This window comes from Pelodiscus sinensis, chromosome 2 (genome assembly GCF_052426305.1).
Source record: "Pelodiscus sinensis isolate ZL-2025 chromosome 2, ASM5242630v1, whole genome shotgun sequence".
Classification (NCBI taxonomy): domain Eukaryota; kingdom Metazoa; phylum Chordata; order Testudines; family Trionychidae; genus Pelodiscus; species Pelodiscus sinensis.
Genome location: NC_143053.1, coordinates 11,021,613 through 11,041,837, shown reverse-complemented (window position 1 = coordinate 11,041,837; position 20,225 = coordinate 11,021,613). Strand labels below are relative to the sequence as shown.

General features: G+C 45.0%; 1 protein-coding gene across 1 annotated transcript in view; it reads right to left on the bottom strand.

Annotated features, from left to right (window-relative positions):
- COL22A1 (collagen type XXII alpha 1 chain) overlaps positions 1-20,225 on the bottom strand; it is a 316,194-nt gene that overhangs the window by 199,762 nt on the left and 96,207 nt on the right. The window contains exon 6 of the mRNA XM_075920074.2: positions 2,322-2,433. Coding sequence (XP_075776189.2) covers positions 2,322-2,433 — 112 coding nt within the window. The remainder of the gene's footprint in view (positions 1-2,321; positions 2,434-20,225) is intronic.

Below are 20,225 nucleotides of genomic sequence, written 5' to 3'. Positions count from 1 at the left end.
AGTCCTGACCCAAAAGGGAGTTGCAGGGGGTTTGCAAGGTCATGTTAGAGGGGTCCCTCTATTGCCAGCTTTACTTCTGTGCTTCCTTCACAGCCGAGTGGCTGAAGAGGGGCAACTGTTGGCCAGCTCTGAAGGCAGTGCCCCACTTGCAGGAGTTGAGAAATAAGGGTTCTCATATCATACCATTCCATGGATACTTCTGTGCTGCTGCCTACTGAGCTGGGTGGACAGACTGGTGGCTGTTGGCTAAGTGCACAGCTCTGCTGGCAGCAGCGCAGAAGAAAGAGAGGCAACACCATGCCACGGCGTCCTTACTTCTGCGCTGCTGCTCTGCCTTTAGAACAGGGCTCTCTGCCAACAGCCAATGCTCTCTTGCTGCCCAGTGTAACCGCCACCAGGCAGATTTGAACCTGGGACCTCTGGAGTGGAATATAGGAGCCTCTAATCTCTGAGCTAAAAGCCAGCTGGCTCCCAGCCCACCCTGTAGAGGTCTCTTGGTCTTAACTGTTGCTGTGGTCTCGGTACCACTTGCATTGCTCAGTAACCACACTAGGACTGTGTCTACACTCGCGGCTTCTTGTGTCAGAAGTATGTAAATGAGGTTAAGCATGGAATATCACTGAGCCTCATTTGCATACCTAATGAACCATTTTTGAAAAAGAGGCTCTTGTGCCAGAAGGAGCTGTCTACACTGCCCTTTCTTGCGCAAGAAAAAACCTCTTGTGCAATGCCGTTGTGCCAATTATTTTCAGGAATATCTCCGAATATCATTTGCATACTTCTCGTGCAAGAAGCCGTAAGTGTAGACATAGCCTAAGTGTGTAGGTTACACCAGCTCTGAAGGCAGCTTCACCACCAGCAGCACAGAAATAAGGGTAGCAGTAGCCACAACCCCCCTTGCAACAATCTTGCGACAAGCCCCCACCCTACCCCCCTTTGGCATCAGGAGCCCTACTATTACAATACTATGAAATTTCAGATTTAAATGGCTGATGTGAAATTTCCAATTTTTAAAATCCTATGACTATGAAATTGACCAAAATGACTGAATTTGATAGGGCCTTAATCATAGCACTTAGCACATAGCTTAAATCTTACAGTGAAGTCAGACCTAATGTACATGCAGAAGCTTCAGGGGGTAGCCATGTTAGTCCTATGAAGAAGTGGGCTCATGGACTATCTACGTGTTTTGTTAGTCTGTAAAGTGCTAACACTTTATAATGTATGTGCTTAAGTGCTTTGATAAATAAGATGGGGATTATTCATGCCCTTAAGACTAAGAAGATATTTAAATGATTGCTGAATCAGGACCATGACACATTTGTGTAGAATTTAAGCAAACAAACCAAGACACTGTCCTCTTCTCTAATTTTCCTGAGTCATACAAAATTAATCTCGGCCCATAATATGTAGCTCAATTATATCTATCCACATTTCACTGATCAAGGGTTATTTGGTACACAGAATTTATCCCTGTTCCTAAATTCATTTACCCTGAGACTTGACATAATTTTCAGACTTTTTTCCCCTGAGGTCATATTTTCACTTGTTAATATTTTTTTAAGAGAGAAGAGGGAGGGAATCCAGGTTGGTTCCTGGATGACCAAGCTTATGAAATCAAATAAATGTAAATGACCAGAGTATCTCAAAAATCCAGTGAGCCAAGGAGAAGAGTCAAAATAAATTAGAAAAATAACTCTTGTCCACAAGAAGGAACATAATTAATATTGATTTTTTTAATATTAAGTGTAAAACTATATCAGTGATATTTACTGCAAAAAAAGTTAATGATGACAATTCAATCCATTGTTCCATAGATCCTCAGTGAAATTATGCACTCATTCTTCTCAAGGCTAATGCTAGCAGAACTGATATGACAGGTTGAAGAGAGCCCATTTTGATGGATTGTGACACAGCTGGCAGCCTCGTGTTATAAAGGACCCTGAGAAACAGATCCATGTTGACAGAGGATTATTAACTGCTGTTCATTCTTTTAAGAGGTTAAGAAACTGTATTAGCAGCCTGATAACTACATCCAGTGGGAATCAGTCTCTTGCTGTTAGCAAGTACACACCTTGGAGAAAGTGTCACAAAATGTTCATTTTAGACTGGAGTGATTAATGGGATTAGAACTTAGGCTGCAGGCTGTGATAGGGTAATGGGAGCAGAGTTGAATGGGCAACTCAAAGCCTGTAGAAACTCCTTTATGCATTTCCCACAGATGCACTGCCTGGAGACAGCTGCTAAGACTCTGGGTTAACTTAAAAGAACAAAATTACAGACATCAGCGGCTCAAGTGTAAACGAGACTGGGAAACTTACTCAGTTTTCTGCACGATGGGGAAGCTTCCAAGTCGCACATAAGAACTCCGAATTCCATTTTCTTTCCTTCCAAAAATCTCCATCACACTGAACAAATCCACCAGGTCAAACCCTGTCCCAAAGTAGAGGGTAAAGACAAGACTGTGATCAGGTGACTGTGCAAACCACAGAAAAAAGGTCTCTCTCAGCCATGGATGCCAAACTTCAGAAATGGGTCCCAGTTCTGCTTTGAAGACATCTGAACCTAGTTCCAGCATGATTTAGTCTGTCAAATTACACCAAAATCAGAGTGATAAACACATAGAAAGAGGAAAAGAAACTGCAAATGCCTCAGAGATAAGAATGAAAATATACATGGAATTATTATTATTATTACTTGTATTACCATAGCACCTAGGAATGGAAGATATTCAATTAATTCATTAGAATTACACAGGTAAGAAGAAAAAATAACAATAGATAAAAATTAGGGAAGCCTTTTATTGAGCCTTAGGGAAGCCTTTATTAGTCGAAAGGCTTGTCACCGCATGATTTCTGTACCAGTTTAACTATATTCATTTTAAACAAATCCAACATAGATGATTTGGGGCAACCCTTTGTGTGAATGCAGTTGTAACAGTTTAGAAGTGTTTATATTGGAACAGCATATTATGATAAATTTCTATTAGGCGTTTCCACCAATTTAAGTACATCCGTTTTTAAACCAATGTAGTTGAATTGGAACAAGGATTGTATGTAATCCAGTCATGAGACAGAGTAATAGATAGTAGGAGACAGCAAAATATACACCTGAAGTATGCTGTCTGTTGTGCTGCAGGAGGAGGGGACCTTTTTAAAGTAGCTGATCCTTTGATTTTCATGAGTTTTCCTTGTTCTCAGCAGCCTTCCCTTCTTTCCATTCTGCTACTGCACAATCAAGAGGTTAAATAAGACAACTAAGATACTCTCAGGGCTTCATGACTTCATTCCATAACCACTTGGGTGACAACTCCAGTGACGGACCTTCTGACATACTGTCATCAGCCATGATTGTGTCTATAAATTGTAGCAAATAGAGATTACCAGGACATAAAAGCTCCAGACTGGCTATAATATAAAACCAACATGACCTGTCCATAGAAATGTACCGATATCGCTCATTTCACCCTGCAGTACATATTTTTCATTTAACCAAACATATTGACATGAGGAAAGAGCACTAGTGTTGTCTGTGAGAAATGCTTTGCATTGATTGGCAAGGAAGTTTTGTTAGCTGTCCACCAAAGCTAATTTGTGAAGGGGCAGGTTGGATCACTGCCAAGACTGCAATTCCAATTCTACATCAGCTGCCAGACTTTTCAAATGATATAGGAAAAGCTTTGCTATGTAGATACAAGTTATGGTGATGAAAACTTCTTCCAGGTCTCAGATGCCCAACATGCTTTAATCTTTCCCTGACAACTCAAGCAAACATTCTTATCTTAAGAGACTGTTTATTGCTTTCAAACTGTTACAGTTGATGTAAATGAAGTGTCAGGTTCAATCAATCGCTCCATCATGCCGAAATCCCTAAAAGAGAGCAGGATCCAGGCTGCTTATGCTGATAAAACAACACAATGAAATGGGCAAGCAAGCTTGTTAAAACTACTTTGCAAATAGAACCTAACGATAATTTTAATTGTACATCATGCAGGCAAATTACAGCAGAATCTCCTCGTTTCACACTAAAGATGGATGCACTGCAAATGACTTTAATTTTAGAGAATTGACGAGTAAATGAACAAACAGTGAAACAGAATCAGTCTCGCTTAGCAAAAAAACTTTGTTCATCTACCATGAGAATAGTACTGAAATTATATATTTATGATGCTTCAAAGCATATTCGTAAGGACACTGTGGGGTCATAATTTTCCAAAGGAATGAAGCTTTCTTAAGGAGACATTGCTGTGTGGCTTCCCATCATGGTTTTCAACTAATACATTGTAGGCTTAAGATCAGAATAGCAAGTATTAAAGTGTTTATTTTTCACTGCCCCATCCATCTACGACATAACCTCCCCCCTTAAACCTCCCCCCTTAAAGAGACACCCATCACATTTGCAAATTACAATTTTGCACTATTTCTTCCCCAGATTGTTTCCTTTCTGTGTCTGGGAGTATGTCTATTCTGCATTCCTCTGTCAGCAGAGGGATGCAGATTAGGCAGGTCAACATTGCAAATGAAACGGTGATTTAAATAGCCTGTGCTTCATTTGCATAAAAATGGCCACCACGTTTTGCCGACTCAGCACTTTGTCAGCAAAAAGCAGCAGTCTAGAGGGGGATCTGTCGAGAAAGAAAGCCTTTTTCGACTGATCCTGTAAACCTTCTTGCAGGAGGCATAAGGGATCTGTCGAAAAAGGCTTTCTTTCTCGACAGATCCCCCTCTAGACTGCCACTTTTTGCCAACAAAGTGCCACGGTGGCAAAAAGTGGTGGCCACTTTTATGCAAATGAAGTGCAGGATATTTAAATCCCCACCTCATTTGCAATGTCGATCTGCCTAATCTGCATCCCTCTGCCGAGAGAGGGATGCAGTCTAGACATGCCCTGGAAGAGAGAGGATGGCTTCTTCTCAAGCTGCAACTCTCTCTGGCCTGCCCTGCAAAGCACTGAGACTAGCTGGCTACTTAGTGATGAGTATGCTGCTAAGGGATGGAGAAGCATGAAACTTATTTATTAGTTCCCTAAATAGAAGAACTAGAGGTCACCAAATGAAATTAATGGGTAGTAGGTTTAAAACGAATAAAAGAAAGTTCTTCTTCACACAGCGTGTAGTCAACCTATGGAACTCCTTGCCAGAGGAGGCTGTGAAGGCTAGGACTATAATAGAGTTTAAAGAGAAGCTAGATAATTTCATGGAGGTTAGGTCCATAAAAGGCTATTAGCCAGGGGATAAAATGGTGTCCTTGGCCTCTGTTTATCAGAGGCTGGAGAGAGATGGCAGGAGACAAATCGCTTGATCATTGTCTTTGGTCCACCTTCTCTGGGGCATCTGGTGCTGGCCACTGTCAGTAGACAAGATACTGGGCTAGAAGGACCTTTGGTCTGACCCAGTACGGCCGTTCTTATGTTCTTATGTTCCCGTGAGAGTCAGCAAGTGTCTCCTGGCCTCCTTGAATTTCCTCTGGAAGGGAATGAGCCATGCAATGCTGTTGTTAGCAGGCACAAACCAAGTCCTGGGAAAGGATTATACAGATCTTAGCTTTCTGACCTTTTCCACAAGTAGAACAGGCTAACACATTCCATTCTTGGATAGCACAGTGCATGGATATACTATTGGTTCGCCAGTAAGGGTGGTAGACTTCAGCAGGGAAGATGAACTTTTCCTGTGTTTGATTGAAAATGTGGCCGCCACCAGCAGCACAGATGTGGTTAGCTGGATGGCTTCCGAGCTGTTTAATCAGCAAGGCTATAAATACGGCAGCTAATGAGATGGATAATACTCTTTGATCATCAGGAGCCTACTTCTTTATGGCCACTAAAACATTATGAGGCTACTGAAAACATCTAGCCTGATTAAGTCTCATGAAAAGCAATGTGCCCTGGTCAGACCAATAACATTAGAACAATGACCTGAAAGACAGGCTCTGTTTCACAGTGACAAACCTGACTAGGAAAGTAATTTCTCAGGCACTGCTCTGCTGATCAAATCAGACCGATGTCTCTTTATTTGCAGTAATAACTTTTTACAGAAAGAAGCCAGCTACTCTGGGTGCAGACAGCACAGTCTTACTGGACGATGGCAGGAAGAAAGCAACCAGACTGTGGCCGGGGTACCATTCACTTTGTCCTAGCTATAATCATAGAATCATAGAATACAAGGACTGGAAGGGACCTCGAGAGGTCATCGAGTCCAGTCCCCTGCCCTCATGGCAGGACCAAATACTGTCTAGACCACCCCTGATGGACATTTATCTAACCTACTCTTAAATATCTCCACAGATGGAAATTCCACAACCTCCCTGGTCAATTTATTCCAGTGTTTGACCACCCTGACAGTTAGGAACTTTTTCCTAATGTCCAACCTAAACCTCCCTTGCTGCAGTTTAAGCCCATTGTTCTATCCGCAGAGGCCGAGATGAACAAGTTTTCTCACTCCTCCTTAGGACACCCTTTTAGATACCTGAAAACTGCTATCATGTCCCCCTTCAGTCTTCTCTTTTCTAAACTAAACAAACCTAATTCCTTCAGCCTTCCCTCATAGGTCATGTTCTCTAGACCTTTAATCATTCTCGTTGCTTTTCTCTGGACCCTACCCAATTTCTCCACATCTTTCTTGAAATGCGGTGCCCAGAACCAAACACAATACTCCAATTGAGGCCTAACCAGTGCAGAGTAGAGTGGAAGAATGACTTCTCGTGTCTTGCTCACAACACACCTGTTAATGCATCCCAGATCATGTTTGCTTTCTTTGCAACGGCATCACACTGCTGACACATATTCAACTAATATTTGAGAACATTTCCTTTTAGAACTGATGTATCCACTCTGTGGTCTGAGGATCAAATGTAGCCCTGCAGGTACCCTAAATCGTGGCCCATAGTTACTATCTTCCTTCATTTGCAAAGCATGGAAGGTTAGAACTGCTCACCTGCAATTTTTCATTGCTGATGAACCTCTATTAATCTATGAAGGGAGATGCAATTATTCACAAATAGATTTCTCCAGTTATTTGGGGGATATTAATAATAGTTTATATTCAGGCAATGTGTTCCAGGTGATTGAGCATGGGTCTAGGAACTTCTAATTTCTATCCCACTTCAGAAAGTGACTTGTTATGCTGAGCATCGACAATTTGCTTAGCAGATCGGTGCCTCAGTTTCCCCCCTCTGTTTCTAGCACTCAAAAGCTACTTGTAAGTCTGGAGGACTGACAAGCATCCATAATTCACAAATTACAAGTTCTATTATTCACTACCAGCAGTGTAAACATCACACCAATTATTAAATCAATTTTCAGAAACAAGTTAAGCAGTAGTGATAGAGATGCAGCCGTGTTATTCTGGTCTAGCTGAAACAAAAGACAGAACTATGTAGCACTTTAAAGACCACGAAAGCTCATCACCTAATAAACCATCTTGTTAGTCTTTAAAGTGCTACATAGTTCTGTCTTTTGTTTAAGTTAAGCAGTTTGATTCAGCACCTTTAGCCAACATCAGCTTCTCTGTCTCCCAAAACCATATCTGCCCCATTAAGGGTTTTCATCTTCTGAGTGGCGGTTGTGGGGGTGGAAATCAAATGGTTTTCAGGCAAAAGAAATTAAAAATCTAATTTGCATAATCATTTTAGAAATACTTTGTTGATTTTTACAAGTAACTTGTTAAGATTTTAAACATTTAAATTCCTTAAATAAAAGAATTCCTAAAAAGCACACTGTGGAATAGGAATTCCTAGAAAGAGCACTGTAGAATAGGAATCGTTGAACAGAATGTGCCATTAATGACTTTAGCCCTTGTTTGCATACAAACTACAATTGAGGTTTTCATAGGCCCTTTGAACTGGCCTAACCCTATTCCCATTGAAGTCAAAATGGCTACGTCTACACTGGCACCCTTTTCCGGAAATGCTTAAAACAGAACAGTTTTCCGTTATAAGTATTTCCAGAAAAAGAGCGTCTACATTGGCAGGATGCTTTTCCGGAAAAGCCCTTTTTCCAGAAAAGCTTCCGTGGCCAATGTAGACGCGCTTTTCCGAAAAAAAAGCCCCTGTCGTTTTCCGGAAAAAGGACTTTTGCCCGAGCAGGAGCAACATAGTTTTTCCGGAAAAACACTGACAAATTTACAGTAGATCGTCAGTGCTTTTCTGGAAATTCAAGGGGCCAGTGTAGACAGCTCGCAGCTTATTCCGGAAAAGTAGCTGCTGTTCCGGAATAAGTGGCCCAGTGTAGACACAGCCAAGGATTTTTATCACTGACTGCCATGGGGGCAGAGTGACACACATGCTGAGCAGTTTTTCAAATCCTACCCTACTGTAGAAAAATTGGATCAGGCAGACTACCAACCCATATTCCCAATATTTTGTACAGAGGTCTACCCGAAATGGTACAAGGAGTCAGGGACTTAGAAGACTATAGATTTGTAACAATATTAAAACATTCTTCACCTGTACCACCAAGAGCCACCATTCACATTGTTTACTTTGCAGAATTTGCTCCATTTGGAAGGGGCACTTCAGCTATGTCTACACTGCACAGTTTAAGTGCAAAACCAGCTGTTTTTGTGCAAAAACTCATGGAGTGTCCACACCTCAAGCACATTTTGCGCAAGAACAATTACAGTGAATTGACAGAACAGAGGGGTTTTTGCGGCATAGGTATTTCTTTTTCTACGAGGAATAAGCCTTTTTGTGCAAGAGCTCTTGCACAAAAAGGTGTGCGTGTCGACGGGAAACAGGTTTTTTTGTGTGCAAAAACAGACTATCGAAAGAAGCACAGGTGCCCTGGTGGACATTCTGTCAATGGCAAGCAGAGCTTTCTTGCAAGAGCGCGTCCATGCAGTCTGGACACTCTCTTGAGCAAGAAGTCTGCAGTGTAGACGTAGCCTTGGATGGGCCAGTTTCCCTTTTGTTTATGGTCATTTGAATTTTCTCGTTCTTCTGCTGTGTAAAATTGGGGCTACTGCCATTGCCAAAGCCTCCAAGCTACATCTACAAAGTCTGGATTTTAATCTGAATTCCAGCTTCAGCAAATTTGGGAATGTGAGAATCAGGAACTCCAGCTGAAGCCAATCACTAACGTATGCCCAGAAAAATGATCTGATTATCTCCTACTCTCTAAACGGGAAATGCTCATCCACTGAAGACTCTTCTTCTAGAACATTTTCCTGAAGCATTAGTAAAAAAGGGAAGGGAGCAGATAAAGGTGGAGAGAGCAGTACTGGACAAATAAGGAGAGCAGTAAAAAAACAGTGAGAAGTTGAGACTGAATCAACAGTAAAAGAAAAGGAGGATTCAAAGCCACAGGCAAGCAGGCAATGGAGAACAAATGGGTACTATAGATATGGTGACCATATTTTCTGAACCAAAATTAGGGACCTGTTAGCCACACCCCCTGCCACAAGAAGTCCCACCCCTGGCGGTAGTTCTTCCGGGGTCAAGATGGACACATGACCAGAAGTAAAGGGTGTCATGTGACTCCTCTAAGAATTCCTCCCACCATCCTCTACCAATAGGGATGGGTTTGGACCCATGCAACTATCCTGCAATTGCATTAACCCAACTTGCATTGCATTAACTCGGGGGAAAGACACTGGGGGAAAGTGTTCCCGCTAAGATTTTCCTCCCATGAGTAGAGTGAATTTTGCCTTCTGCACAAGTACTGAGTTCATGTGCACTTGTTCAAATGTGTGCCATGGTGGCACCCAAGTTATTAATAAATATCTCATCAATCTCTCCTTTTCCCCTCTGCTGCCATGTCTCCCACCCTCCCCTTGCCCAATCTGCTCCCCTGGTGCCTGCTGCTGCCCCTGCCCCTACCCCTCACCCTCCTCTGCGGTCCTAGCTCCTGCCCTTCTCACTCCCCTCAGTCCTTTGGGGACCTGTCCCCCTCTCCCCCCCCCGCACCAGCCCTTCTCTACCTCCTGTATCCACTCCTCTTCAAGTCCTACTCTGATCATCTGTAGCTACCCCTCTCCTCTCCTAACACCTCCCTTTACCCACCTTCCCTGCCTCTGTCCTCTGGTGCCCATCCCTCCCCTGTCTGTATCTGCCCTTCTGTTTCATTCCCACAATCTCCTGGCACCTGCGCCTTCCCTTACCCCTGCACCTTCCTGGTGCCTCCCCCTTCCCTCACTTCCCCTGCCCTCCTCACTCTCTTTCTCCCTGGTGCCCACCCCCTCATCTCCCTCTGCCCGAGTTCCCTTCATGCCCCTCTGTGCCCTCACATGACTTTCTCCATTCCCTGCCTTCCTCATGCCCACCCCTCCTTTCAACCCCTCTTCTCCTAGCACCCACTCCTCCCCTCTCCTTTTTGTTCTCCTTGCTTCCATTTTCCCTCCAAGTATCACCCTGCCCCCTTCGTTTCCACCTCCCCTCCTTTTCCTCATTATCTCCTCTTGGCCCCCTGGCATTTGTCTCTCGTCCACCCTTCCCCTTAGTGCCTGCTCCTTTCTTTTCCTGCTCTTCCCCCTTCCCCTCAGCACAAACCCCTTTCTCTCCTCACCCCCACCTCCCTCTTAGTTCTCCTCCTGCCCCTTCCCTCACCTCTGCCTTCAATATGGAAAGCAGTTTCTGGGGGCTGGAACAGGGGCCATAGTGCTATTTTTATTACCACAGTCTGGCCCCGGAAGCCCCCATGCCCAAGCCCCTGGATGCTACCAGGGCAGGACTGTGTGCCAGGACTGGAGCCAAGGCTGACCACGGTACTCTTTTTAGTACCATGGTCCCGGTCCCCGCAGGCTACCCAGCTCCAGATGGAGTCAAGCGGCAGCCACAAGGCCCATTCCAGTGTGGCTGCCCAGCTGGAACATGACTTGTGTGGCTGCCACTTGACTCCAACTGGAGCTGGGCCATCCGTGGGGACCGGGACTGTGATACTAAAAATAACACCGCAGGCGGTCTCTGCTCCAGTCCCAACAACTGCCGAGCCCAACTGTGTCTCGCCCCACTCTGACTCCATGCAGCTCCTGCCAAGGCTCCAAGTTTGGGAGAGGCTCCACCAAGTTCTGCCTTGAACCTGCCTGGTCCTTGGGCAACAGCAGCAGCCACTGTACTAACAAGCAGCCTGGCGGAGAAGGAGGCTGTGCAACTAGACCAGGACCCTGCGTGGTAGAGGCGGTCCTGCGGGGGGATGGGAGAGGCCACACGCCACTGGAAGCCGGCCTGGCTACCTGCTGGCAAATCTCCAATGGAGCTTCCTACATGCCCTGCTTGGGGCTGGGGGGAGGAGGCTTCTGCATGGCATGAGGAGCAATGGAACAGAGCCATTTCTTGGTCACGTCTTCCCACAAGCCTGTGTCCCCATCAAGTAGTGAAATGTCCGGTGGGGCTTTCCATGACATTTCTCTACTTGATGGGGCACTGAGAAAGAATATTTAAATTCAGGACTGTCCCGGAAAAATTGGGACATATGGTCAGCGTAACTATAGAGTCACAGAATCATATAAAGGGCTGCTTTAATAGAGTTGGTAGCCTTTTATAATAACAGGAGATAAATAACACAAAATTGTTGTTTCCAGGGTATCATATTTTATCACTTGATCCCATGTTTATAACACTCAATTCTATTCATTTTATTGTTTTATTTATCTCTTTCAGCCCATTCATTCTCTCTCATCCCTTTACCCCTTCAGTTCAGCTGGTTGCTAGTGGCATATTGAGCCGCATTCAGAGTTGCTTTAGATGGTCAACTCTTTGCCTCATCACAAAAGGCTTTTCTATGTGGCAGACATGCTGCGTTTTCTGAATGATGGACATTTGGCTTGATGCCGCTAAACTCCTTTCTGCTACTTTCCTGCTTCAGCGAAACAAGATTAAACAGGAGTTAGTTGTCCCTTTGATGTCTTTTAGGCCAGATAGACTTGCGCTGGTTGAACTTAGCAGAACTATGTGCAGTAGATGCCAATTTTAATTTGTTCCTATAATTTAAAGCAGCTCAGGGCAATAAGCCGGATGCGGTTTGCCAGGATTAAGCCTTGGTAGGCCGCCGGCACATTTACCTGTGCATTCGCAGGTACAGCCATGTGCAGCTCCTATTGGGTGTGGTTCCTAGACAATGGGAGCTGTGGGAAGCATTGTCCTGATCTGCGCCACTTCCTGCAGCTCCCATTGGCTGGGAATGGCAATTTGCTGCCAAGGGGAGGTGCAAGTGGCCATACCTGCCAATATACAGGTAAATAAAGTGCTGAAGGTCTGCCAGGGCTAACCCTGGAGAACTGCTGCTGGCCTATGGGCCACTTATTGCCCACCCCTGGTTTAAAGCTTTGCTTGGATTCCATTATATCTGTGGTAGTGTCAGCTACTTTGGGAGGGGAAACCTCCTTTTGGAGTGGGGGGCATGAAGGCAGGGAGCCCCATGCATGTAGCCAGAGAAAAGTAGCAGATCGGGTGGAGTTTTCTGCATATAGCTAAAGCAAAGATGAAAAATCAAGGAGTTTTGCACCGATAGCCTCAGTGTCTAGTGTCTTCTTGCTCAACTTATTTTATATTTGAATTGCTTGTTTGCAATAAATGAATACTGAGAGTGTTGAATTAAGTCTCAGCACCACTACCCCCTGAGTGAGGGCATTACTTGAGGGTTGGGATTTTTTTGGAAAATAAAAGGAAAATGTATGTTTATTTCTTTCATTGTATTTTTCAAAAATAGTGTTATATTTATGCAGTTAATTTTTATTTCAGATTTCTTTAAAAAGGGAATGGTAACATTTTTCCATTTATTTGTTTGAGTAATTTTTTAAAAATGGGAATTCCATCAAGTGTATTTTTTTCATCCCTATAAATTGTTACTTTTCACCGGGTTTTAACAAAAAAGGGCTATAGTCAATGTGGTTTCCAATAATATTTTCTTCTAGTTTTCAAATCTTAAGCAGTGAACTTGCTGTGCCAAAACAGAGCACTACTTCAATTTCTCTATTTTATCTCTTTTCTGTACAGTTGATTGAAAAGCAATCCTATTTCAGGTTCATCCTATTTTTCTGGCTCATGTTGGTTCTGTTACTTTCAACATTACTCAGTTATGTCATTTTGGGGGACTGTACTTGATTTGGTGTTTCTCTTTTTAATTTGGTTTTATGAGACACAGTCCCATTCCAGGCACATCCAAACCCTTATGTTGCTTTAAGTTATGATAAGAGGAAGTATCAGAGGGGTAGCCGTGTTAGTCTGAATCTGCAGAAACGGCGAGGATTCCTGTGGCACCTTATAGACTAACTGAAGATGCATCTGACGAAGTGGGTCTTTGCCCACGAAAGCTTATGCTCCTACACTTCAGTTAGTCTATAAGGTGCCACAGGACTCCTTGCCGATAAGAGGAAGCTGCATGTTGAATGTGGCCGTCCCTAGCTCTTACCGTTTAGAAGTTTGTGATCAAACAGACAAACTCTCTAAAATATATAGTAGAGATAGACAAGAACACAGAAGGACTGCAAAAATCTCTGGATAGGTCAGGAATTCCTAGTGTCTGAATAAAGAATTGGAATCCATGCAGCAGCTAGAATTCAGTTGCCACTATCAGAGGACTTCCTTTCCTGGACTCCTAGCTACTATTATTAAACATTCCTTCCTACACAATTAATTCAAATGTGGCAGGCACATTAGTAACAGCCCTACTAATTCCCTTTGTTTATGAGCATTGTCAAAGTGTTGCTTTCCAGCTGCCTGGCTGTATATGATACTGATGCATAGTAAGAGTCAAGTGAAATAAGCTTTGCCCACAGGGGTAAGCCCTCACTCACGTGATTAGTGCCTCTGAAGTCACCAAGGTGACTGGACCTGGGAAGGAAGGAAAGGACCTCACGAGTTCCAGCTCTGTCACTTCGGGTAGACATTGAGGCTGTGTCTACACTGCACCCCTTTTCCGGAAAAGGGATGCAAATGAGACAAGTCGGAATTGCAAATGAAGCGGGGATTTACATTTCCCCCGCTCCATTTGCATGAACATGGCTGCCGCTTTTTTCCAGCTCGGGGCTTTGCCGGAGAAAAGAGCCAGTCTAGACAGGGATCTTTCGGAAAATAAAGCCTTTTCTGAAAGGTCCCTTATTCCTCTTAAAATCAGAAATAAGGGACCTTTTGGAAAAGGCTTTATTTTCCGAAAGATCCCTGTCTAGACTGGCGCTTTTCTCTGGCAAAGCCCCAAGCCGGAAAAAAGCGGCAGCCATGTTCATGCAAATGGAGCGGGGAAAATGTAAATCCCCGGAGCATTTGCAATTCCGACTTGTCTCATCTGCATCCCTTTTCCGGAAAAGGGGTGCAGTGTAGACACAGCCTGAGTGTGACTGCAGCTCAGAATGACACATTCAGGTTAGCTTTTATCTAGAGCAGTGAAGCCTTGGTAATCACCGAGGGTTCTGCATATTTTTGACCAGCTTGCACTGAACTTGGTGCTGGTGCAACTTTACCAATCTGGGGCCTGCACTAGCCAAAATAAAGCTCGCTCAGATGTGTTGGCTCAAGTGGCAATGACACCCCGTAATGGCAGGCTAGACACAACCTGCATCACCAGGTGACTTGGGGGGTGTCCCAGATCTACCTCAGCTGCAAATGTGGCAATTACTTCCCTATCTCACATGGTTATCAGGAAGTTAGAGGGTATCAAAAAAGTCCCTAAATGTTGGCACATCAGACAACTCATCCATTTAAAGCTCTTTCAATTCAAAGGTTCATGCTATTATATTCAGATCAGCTATGGGTTAATAAATAAGGGGTTAGTGATCACATCTGATGTGACAGATCATCTACCATGACCTACTATAGGTATAACCGTGGGTAGGGAGAAGGAACGGGAAACAGATTAGACAGAGCCTGCCTATACAAATTGAAAGCCACCTCCTTGCTGCATGTGTGTAGTGTAGTTGCCAAACATTGTGTTTGTGCATCTACTGTATGCAGCTAAGGGTCTCTTCTAGACCTCTCTTGCTATTCTAGTATAGCCCACTTCCTCCCTCCCCTGGAAATTGCCTAAGGAAGTGAGGAGACCGGCAATTCCTAATGCAGAGTGCAAAGGGAGGATAAAAAAAGACGTCACATTAGGATCCCCTGGACAACAAATGGAGCGACTTTGCATTGTCCCAAGATCACACCAGTGGATGGTGGCTCTTCTCCCCACAGAGCCATGATCCATATGCTTCTTTTCCCAGCGGCCAAGACGTGTCAGTGTCGAATATAAATAGTTTGAGCAATGTCATAATTAGCTGGTGAGTCAACGGCATCTTTGGAATTCAAACCCTACTCTGCTGATGGTTGGACATCAGAGAAGTGCTGACAGTCAATCACAGCTATCTCCGTCTATAATTGTAGGCAAGTGGGTTTTACAGTCTTGTTTTGCTTCAGCAGTACAATGTCCTTTACTGAGTTATAAATAAGCGGAGATTACAATACAAGTGTTTGGCTTGTTGGTGCCTAGAGATTTCAGTTGTGGGAAAAAGAGTCTCCAATTAGGCTACAGTGGTCAGTATTAGAATACAACCCAGAAAGCAAACAGCCTGGATGTCCCTCTGTGATGCCACTACAGCACACAGTACGTTCACTTGTGCAGGAGTTGGGGTGAATTAATTCTTATAATTCCACTGAGCTCTTTGGTATTCATGTACGTGTATCTTCTCTTCTCTTGCAGATTCCCCCTTCCGGTCAGCAAAGGATCGCTTAGTTCTGGAATGTTTCCTCCAAATGTGGCTAATTCTGGGACTATTATTTAACCCCATTTTGTTTCCATAGATTGTCCGGATATCATGGATTTCTAGATTCCAAGGCAAATAGGGGCTATTCTGACAATGTAGCCTGATCTCTTGTCACTAGCGGCCACAGTAGCAGTGATCCCTTGAGCTCAAGGAAGATCTCTTTCACGGGTTTTATTTTTTTACAGATCCTTTGGTGACCAAGGAGTCTAAACCTTGACCTGCAGGCTCATTGGCAGAGGTTGTAGGTGGTGTTCAAAGTCAGGGGTGGGCTACGATTGCTGCGTCACTGTTCTCTGCTGTGATGGGACATATCTACCCCGCACTGAAGGGCAGAGAGTAGCCCGGGCTCTGCTGGCTGAAAAGGCCCCACCCATTTAGCCCTGCTGAGCATGCTCCCAGCAAAGCCAGGGTGTAAGAGCTCAGGGAACCCTGCAGTTGGGACAGACAGCTGGGGGAGAAGGAGCTCAGGCCGCAGCTCCCAAAGTGTTCCTCCAGCAGCTGTCACCAAGTCCGCAGCCTCCCAAGGAGCAACGCCTACAGCCGCAGATGCTCGGGAGCAGCATCCGCAGCCATAGCGACAGTCTCGGCCATGGACCATACTGAGTAGGCAAGCAGACTACGGGGACGCCAGAGAGTGGCAGGAAGCAACCCAGGGTGGGGGATTAGCCTCCGGGGCTCAGTGTGTAGCAGCAGGAATCCCCACCGAGCAGGCAGTAGCTATTGTCTTTGCCTACAGGGCCCTGGACTGGGACCTGGTGGAGTGGGAGGGCCCGGGTCCCCCTACCACCCTTTTTCCCTACCCTGGCCAAACCGCTCCCTAGCCAGGAGAGGCTTACCTGTGACTAGGCTTCAGGGCCGCAAATCTCCTGGTAGAGGGGCACACACTTTTGAACCTAGCCAAAAGGCCGTAATTACCTCAATAGAGGGGTCTGGATTGCTGACTGAGCCTCAGGGCCGTAACTCCCCTGGTAGAGGGGCAGATACTTTTGGATGTGGCCAGAAGGCCGTAAGTACCCCAATAGAGGGGCCAGAACACCTTACTATAGGGGCAGATACGGTGGGCCGTTAGTTGCAGAGACATTCATATCGTCAAGAGGGTACGTGCCCCTCGACATCTGCCCTTTCTTTTCTGGAGATTTTCTGCAATGAGGCAGTTTTCCTCCAAAATGGCCAGTTTTCTGGCAAATTTTCACCAGTTATGCCTATCCTGGGCTACTGTCTCCCATTGTGTGTTGTCAATGTGACATCTCTTGCTGTTTGTCCAGAGAGTGTCTTTTTAATAATCATAATGGAGATTGCCTATCTCCTAGAACTGGAAGGGACCTTGAAAGATCATTGAGTCCAGTCCCTTGCCTTCTCAGCAGGATCAAGTACCATCCCTGATGAATTTTGCCCCAAATGGCCTCTGCAAGGATTGAACTCACAACCCTGGGTTTAGCAAGCCAATGCTCAAACCACTGAGCTATCCCTCCTCCCTAAAGAGTCTTTAAAGAGTTTCTTTTGCCCTCACCATTTCCTTTCTCCTTTGGTGAGTTGAGTGTACAGCCATCATTTTGGTAAGCATGTGTAACCACCACCAGACAGATTTGAACCTAGGACCACTGAAGCTTAATATGGGAGCCTCTACAGCTTCAGCTATAAAGTCAGCTGGCTCTCAGCTTAGGCTGTAGAGCATCCTTGCTCTTATCTCTCGCTGTCAGTAGTCTATGTGCCACTACATGGGACAGTGAATGGCCATTTTTGTGCAAAAACTCGTGGAGTGTTTTTTTGCAAGAAAAAGTACAGTAGATCATCAGAAAACAGAGCTTTTTGCACAAGAGTTATTCCTCTTTCTACGAGGAATAAGCCTTTTTGCACTAGAGCTCTTGCACAAAAAGGCACGTGTGGATGGACAACTGGGGTTTCTTGCACAAGAAACCCCTAATGGAAAAAGCACAGGTGCTCTGATGGCCATTGTGCGAATGGCCATCAGAGCTTTCTTGCGTAAAAGCATCCATGGCAGTGTGGATTCTCTCTTGCGCAAAAGCACATAGCAGTGTTGACACGCTCTTTCACAAGAACTTTTTGCAGAAGATCTCTTCCACAAAAAGTTCTTGTGCAAGAAGCCTGCAGTGCTGACGTAGCCTAGGTGTGTGGGTTACATGTGAATCAGGTGTGTGCACACTGTGCTCGCGCCATGCCAGCTGGTGTTATGGATAGCCAGGACCTCAGCAGCTGAAGATGTTGACCTCTGTATGGATAATGACATTTTATGTTGAAGAGCTGAAGAAAGTGCTGGTGTTCCAGGTTTTTCAGGTAATTTTGGCAGGTCACAGCAATAGAGGAGAGTTGGGATTACTCCTGCTTTATAACCCAGCGAGACTACCTACCACGGGCAATGATGGTGCAGTAGATTCCATGCTGAATCTCAACATGTATGTTTGCACTCTCACAGATGACTGCCAAGATAAGCAAAAGCGACAAGGAGTCCTGTGGCACTGTATAGACTAACAGATGTATTGGAGCATAAGCTTTTGTGGGCAAAGACCCGCTTCGTCAGATGCATGTAGTGGAAATTTCCAGAGGCAGGTATAAATATGCAGGCCAGAATAAGGCTAGAGATAACGAGGTTAATTCAGTCAGAGAGGGTGAGGCCCACTTCTAGCAGCTAATGTGGAGGTGTAAACACTAAGAAAGGAGAAACTGCTTTTGTAATTGGCTAGCCATTCACAGTCTTTGTTTAATCCTAAACTGATGGTGTCAAATTTGCAGATGAACTGCAGCTCAGCAGTTTCTCTTCAAAGTCTAGTCTTGAAGTTTTTTTGCTGCAGGATGGCTACCTTGAAATCTGCTACTGTGTGTCCAGGGAGATTGAAGTGTTCTCCTACAGGTTTTTGTATATTGCCATTCCTAATATCTGATTTGTGTCCATTTATTCTTTTACGTAGGGACTGTCCAGTTTAGTTGATGTATATAGCAGAGGGGCATTGCTGACACATAATGGTGTATATTACATTGGTAGATGTGCAGGTGAATGAACCAGTGATGGTGTGGCTGATCTGGTTAGGTCCTGTGGTGGTGTCGCTGGTGTAGATATGTGGGCACAGTTGGCACTGAGGTTTGTTGCATGGATTGGTTCCTGAGTTAGAGTTACTCTGGTGTGGTGTATAGTTGCAAAGATAAGCAAAGTTTTTCACATTTTCCAGTTCTTCTCCATCTTTCCAGATCTTTCCTTGCTAGGTCTGAGGATTGACCAGGAGTTGGCTGATGGAGAACTTTTGTTTTGCCAATGTTCAGAACTAGTCCTAGGCTTTTATAAGCTTCAGAGAATCAACTGTGGGCTGTTTGTAGATCCTCTTGAGTGTTCAGCTACAGCATCATCATCTGCGGACTGGAGTTTGGTTATCATTCCTGGTATTGTTTTAGTTCTGGCCCAGAGACCAGAAAGGTCAAAGAGGTTGCTGTCAGTCCATTATAGGATGCCAGCGCCCTATGGTACAAGGTCTTGGATTAATATTTTCACAGATGCCAGTATACAAACTTGTTTTATGCCAGTTCAGATGACAAAGGAGTCAGAGGTAAAGCCACTGCACAGAAGAGAGGCAGTCATCTGGCTGTGGAGGAGTCTTGCAATGGTGTTACATTTGCTTGGGCAGCCAAACTTTGACATGGTTTTCCACAGAGCCTCACAGTTCATAGCATCAGAGCTTTTGGTCAGATCCATAAAGGCCATATGCAACTCCTGGTGTTGTTCTGGACATTTTTCCTGGATCTACTTGTTTGCAAATATCATGCCAGTGGCACCTCATGATGGTTTGAAGCCACACTGAGACGTTGGAATTGCTTCTCTGTGATGGGGAGTAGGCAATTCAGTAAGATTCTCCCAATAATCTATAGGTGCTTAAAGTAGGGTTGCAGGGGTGGGATGCTGCAGCACTGCCAGGTTTTGGGCATCCCGGCCACATGCCCCTTCTACACAGGTTCCTGGCCACTGGCCCTGTGCTCTTGTTGCCCAGGGCCCAGTCACTGGGATCACTGTTCCATAGGGGCTCCACTTCTGGCTCTGGGTCCTGCTCGATAGCCATCTCTGCATGTGGACTCAGCGGCCAGCTCCAAATCCTGCTCAGATGCTGGGCCTGATGCCAGGCCTTGCATGCAACATCCTGCCCAGCCATGAGGCCCAAGTTCCTGGCCACCGTTCCCACATTCAGGGTCCCAGCTGCCGGCCTCAGCTCTACAGGGCTCTGAGGAGTGCAGACAGAGGTAAAGGGGGTAGGGCTCAGCACCCCATCTTAAAAAATTGTTCCCAGGCCACTGAGTAATCTTCTCAGTGAGGGAGAGGAGAGCAATCTCTCAGTAGCTGCAAATTGGCCCAATCTCCCTTTTTTGAAAACGGTAACAATATAAGCATTCTGTGGGTCAACAGGGATTTCTTTGGGGTGCCAGAGGAGCAGCAAATGAAGTTTCTTAGTCAGTTTTGTCCCCCCACTTTCAGTATTTCAGCTGGTATCCCACCAGCACCTGGTGCTTCATTGTTCATCATTTGCTTAATTGCTTTCCAGAACCCCTCAGGTGATCT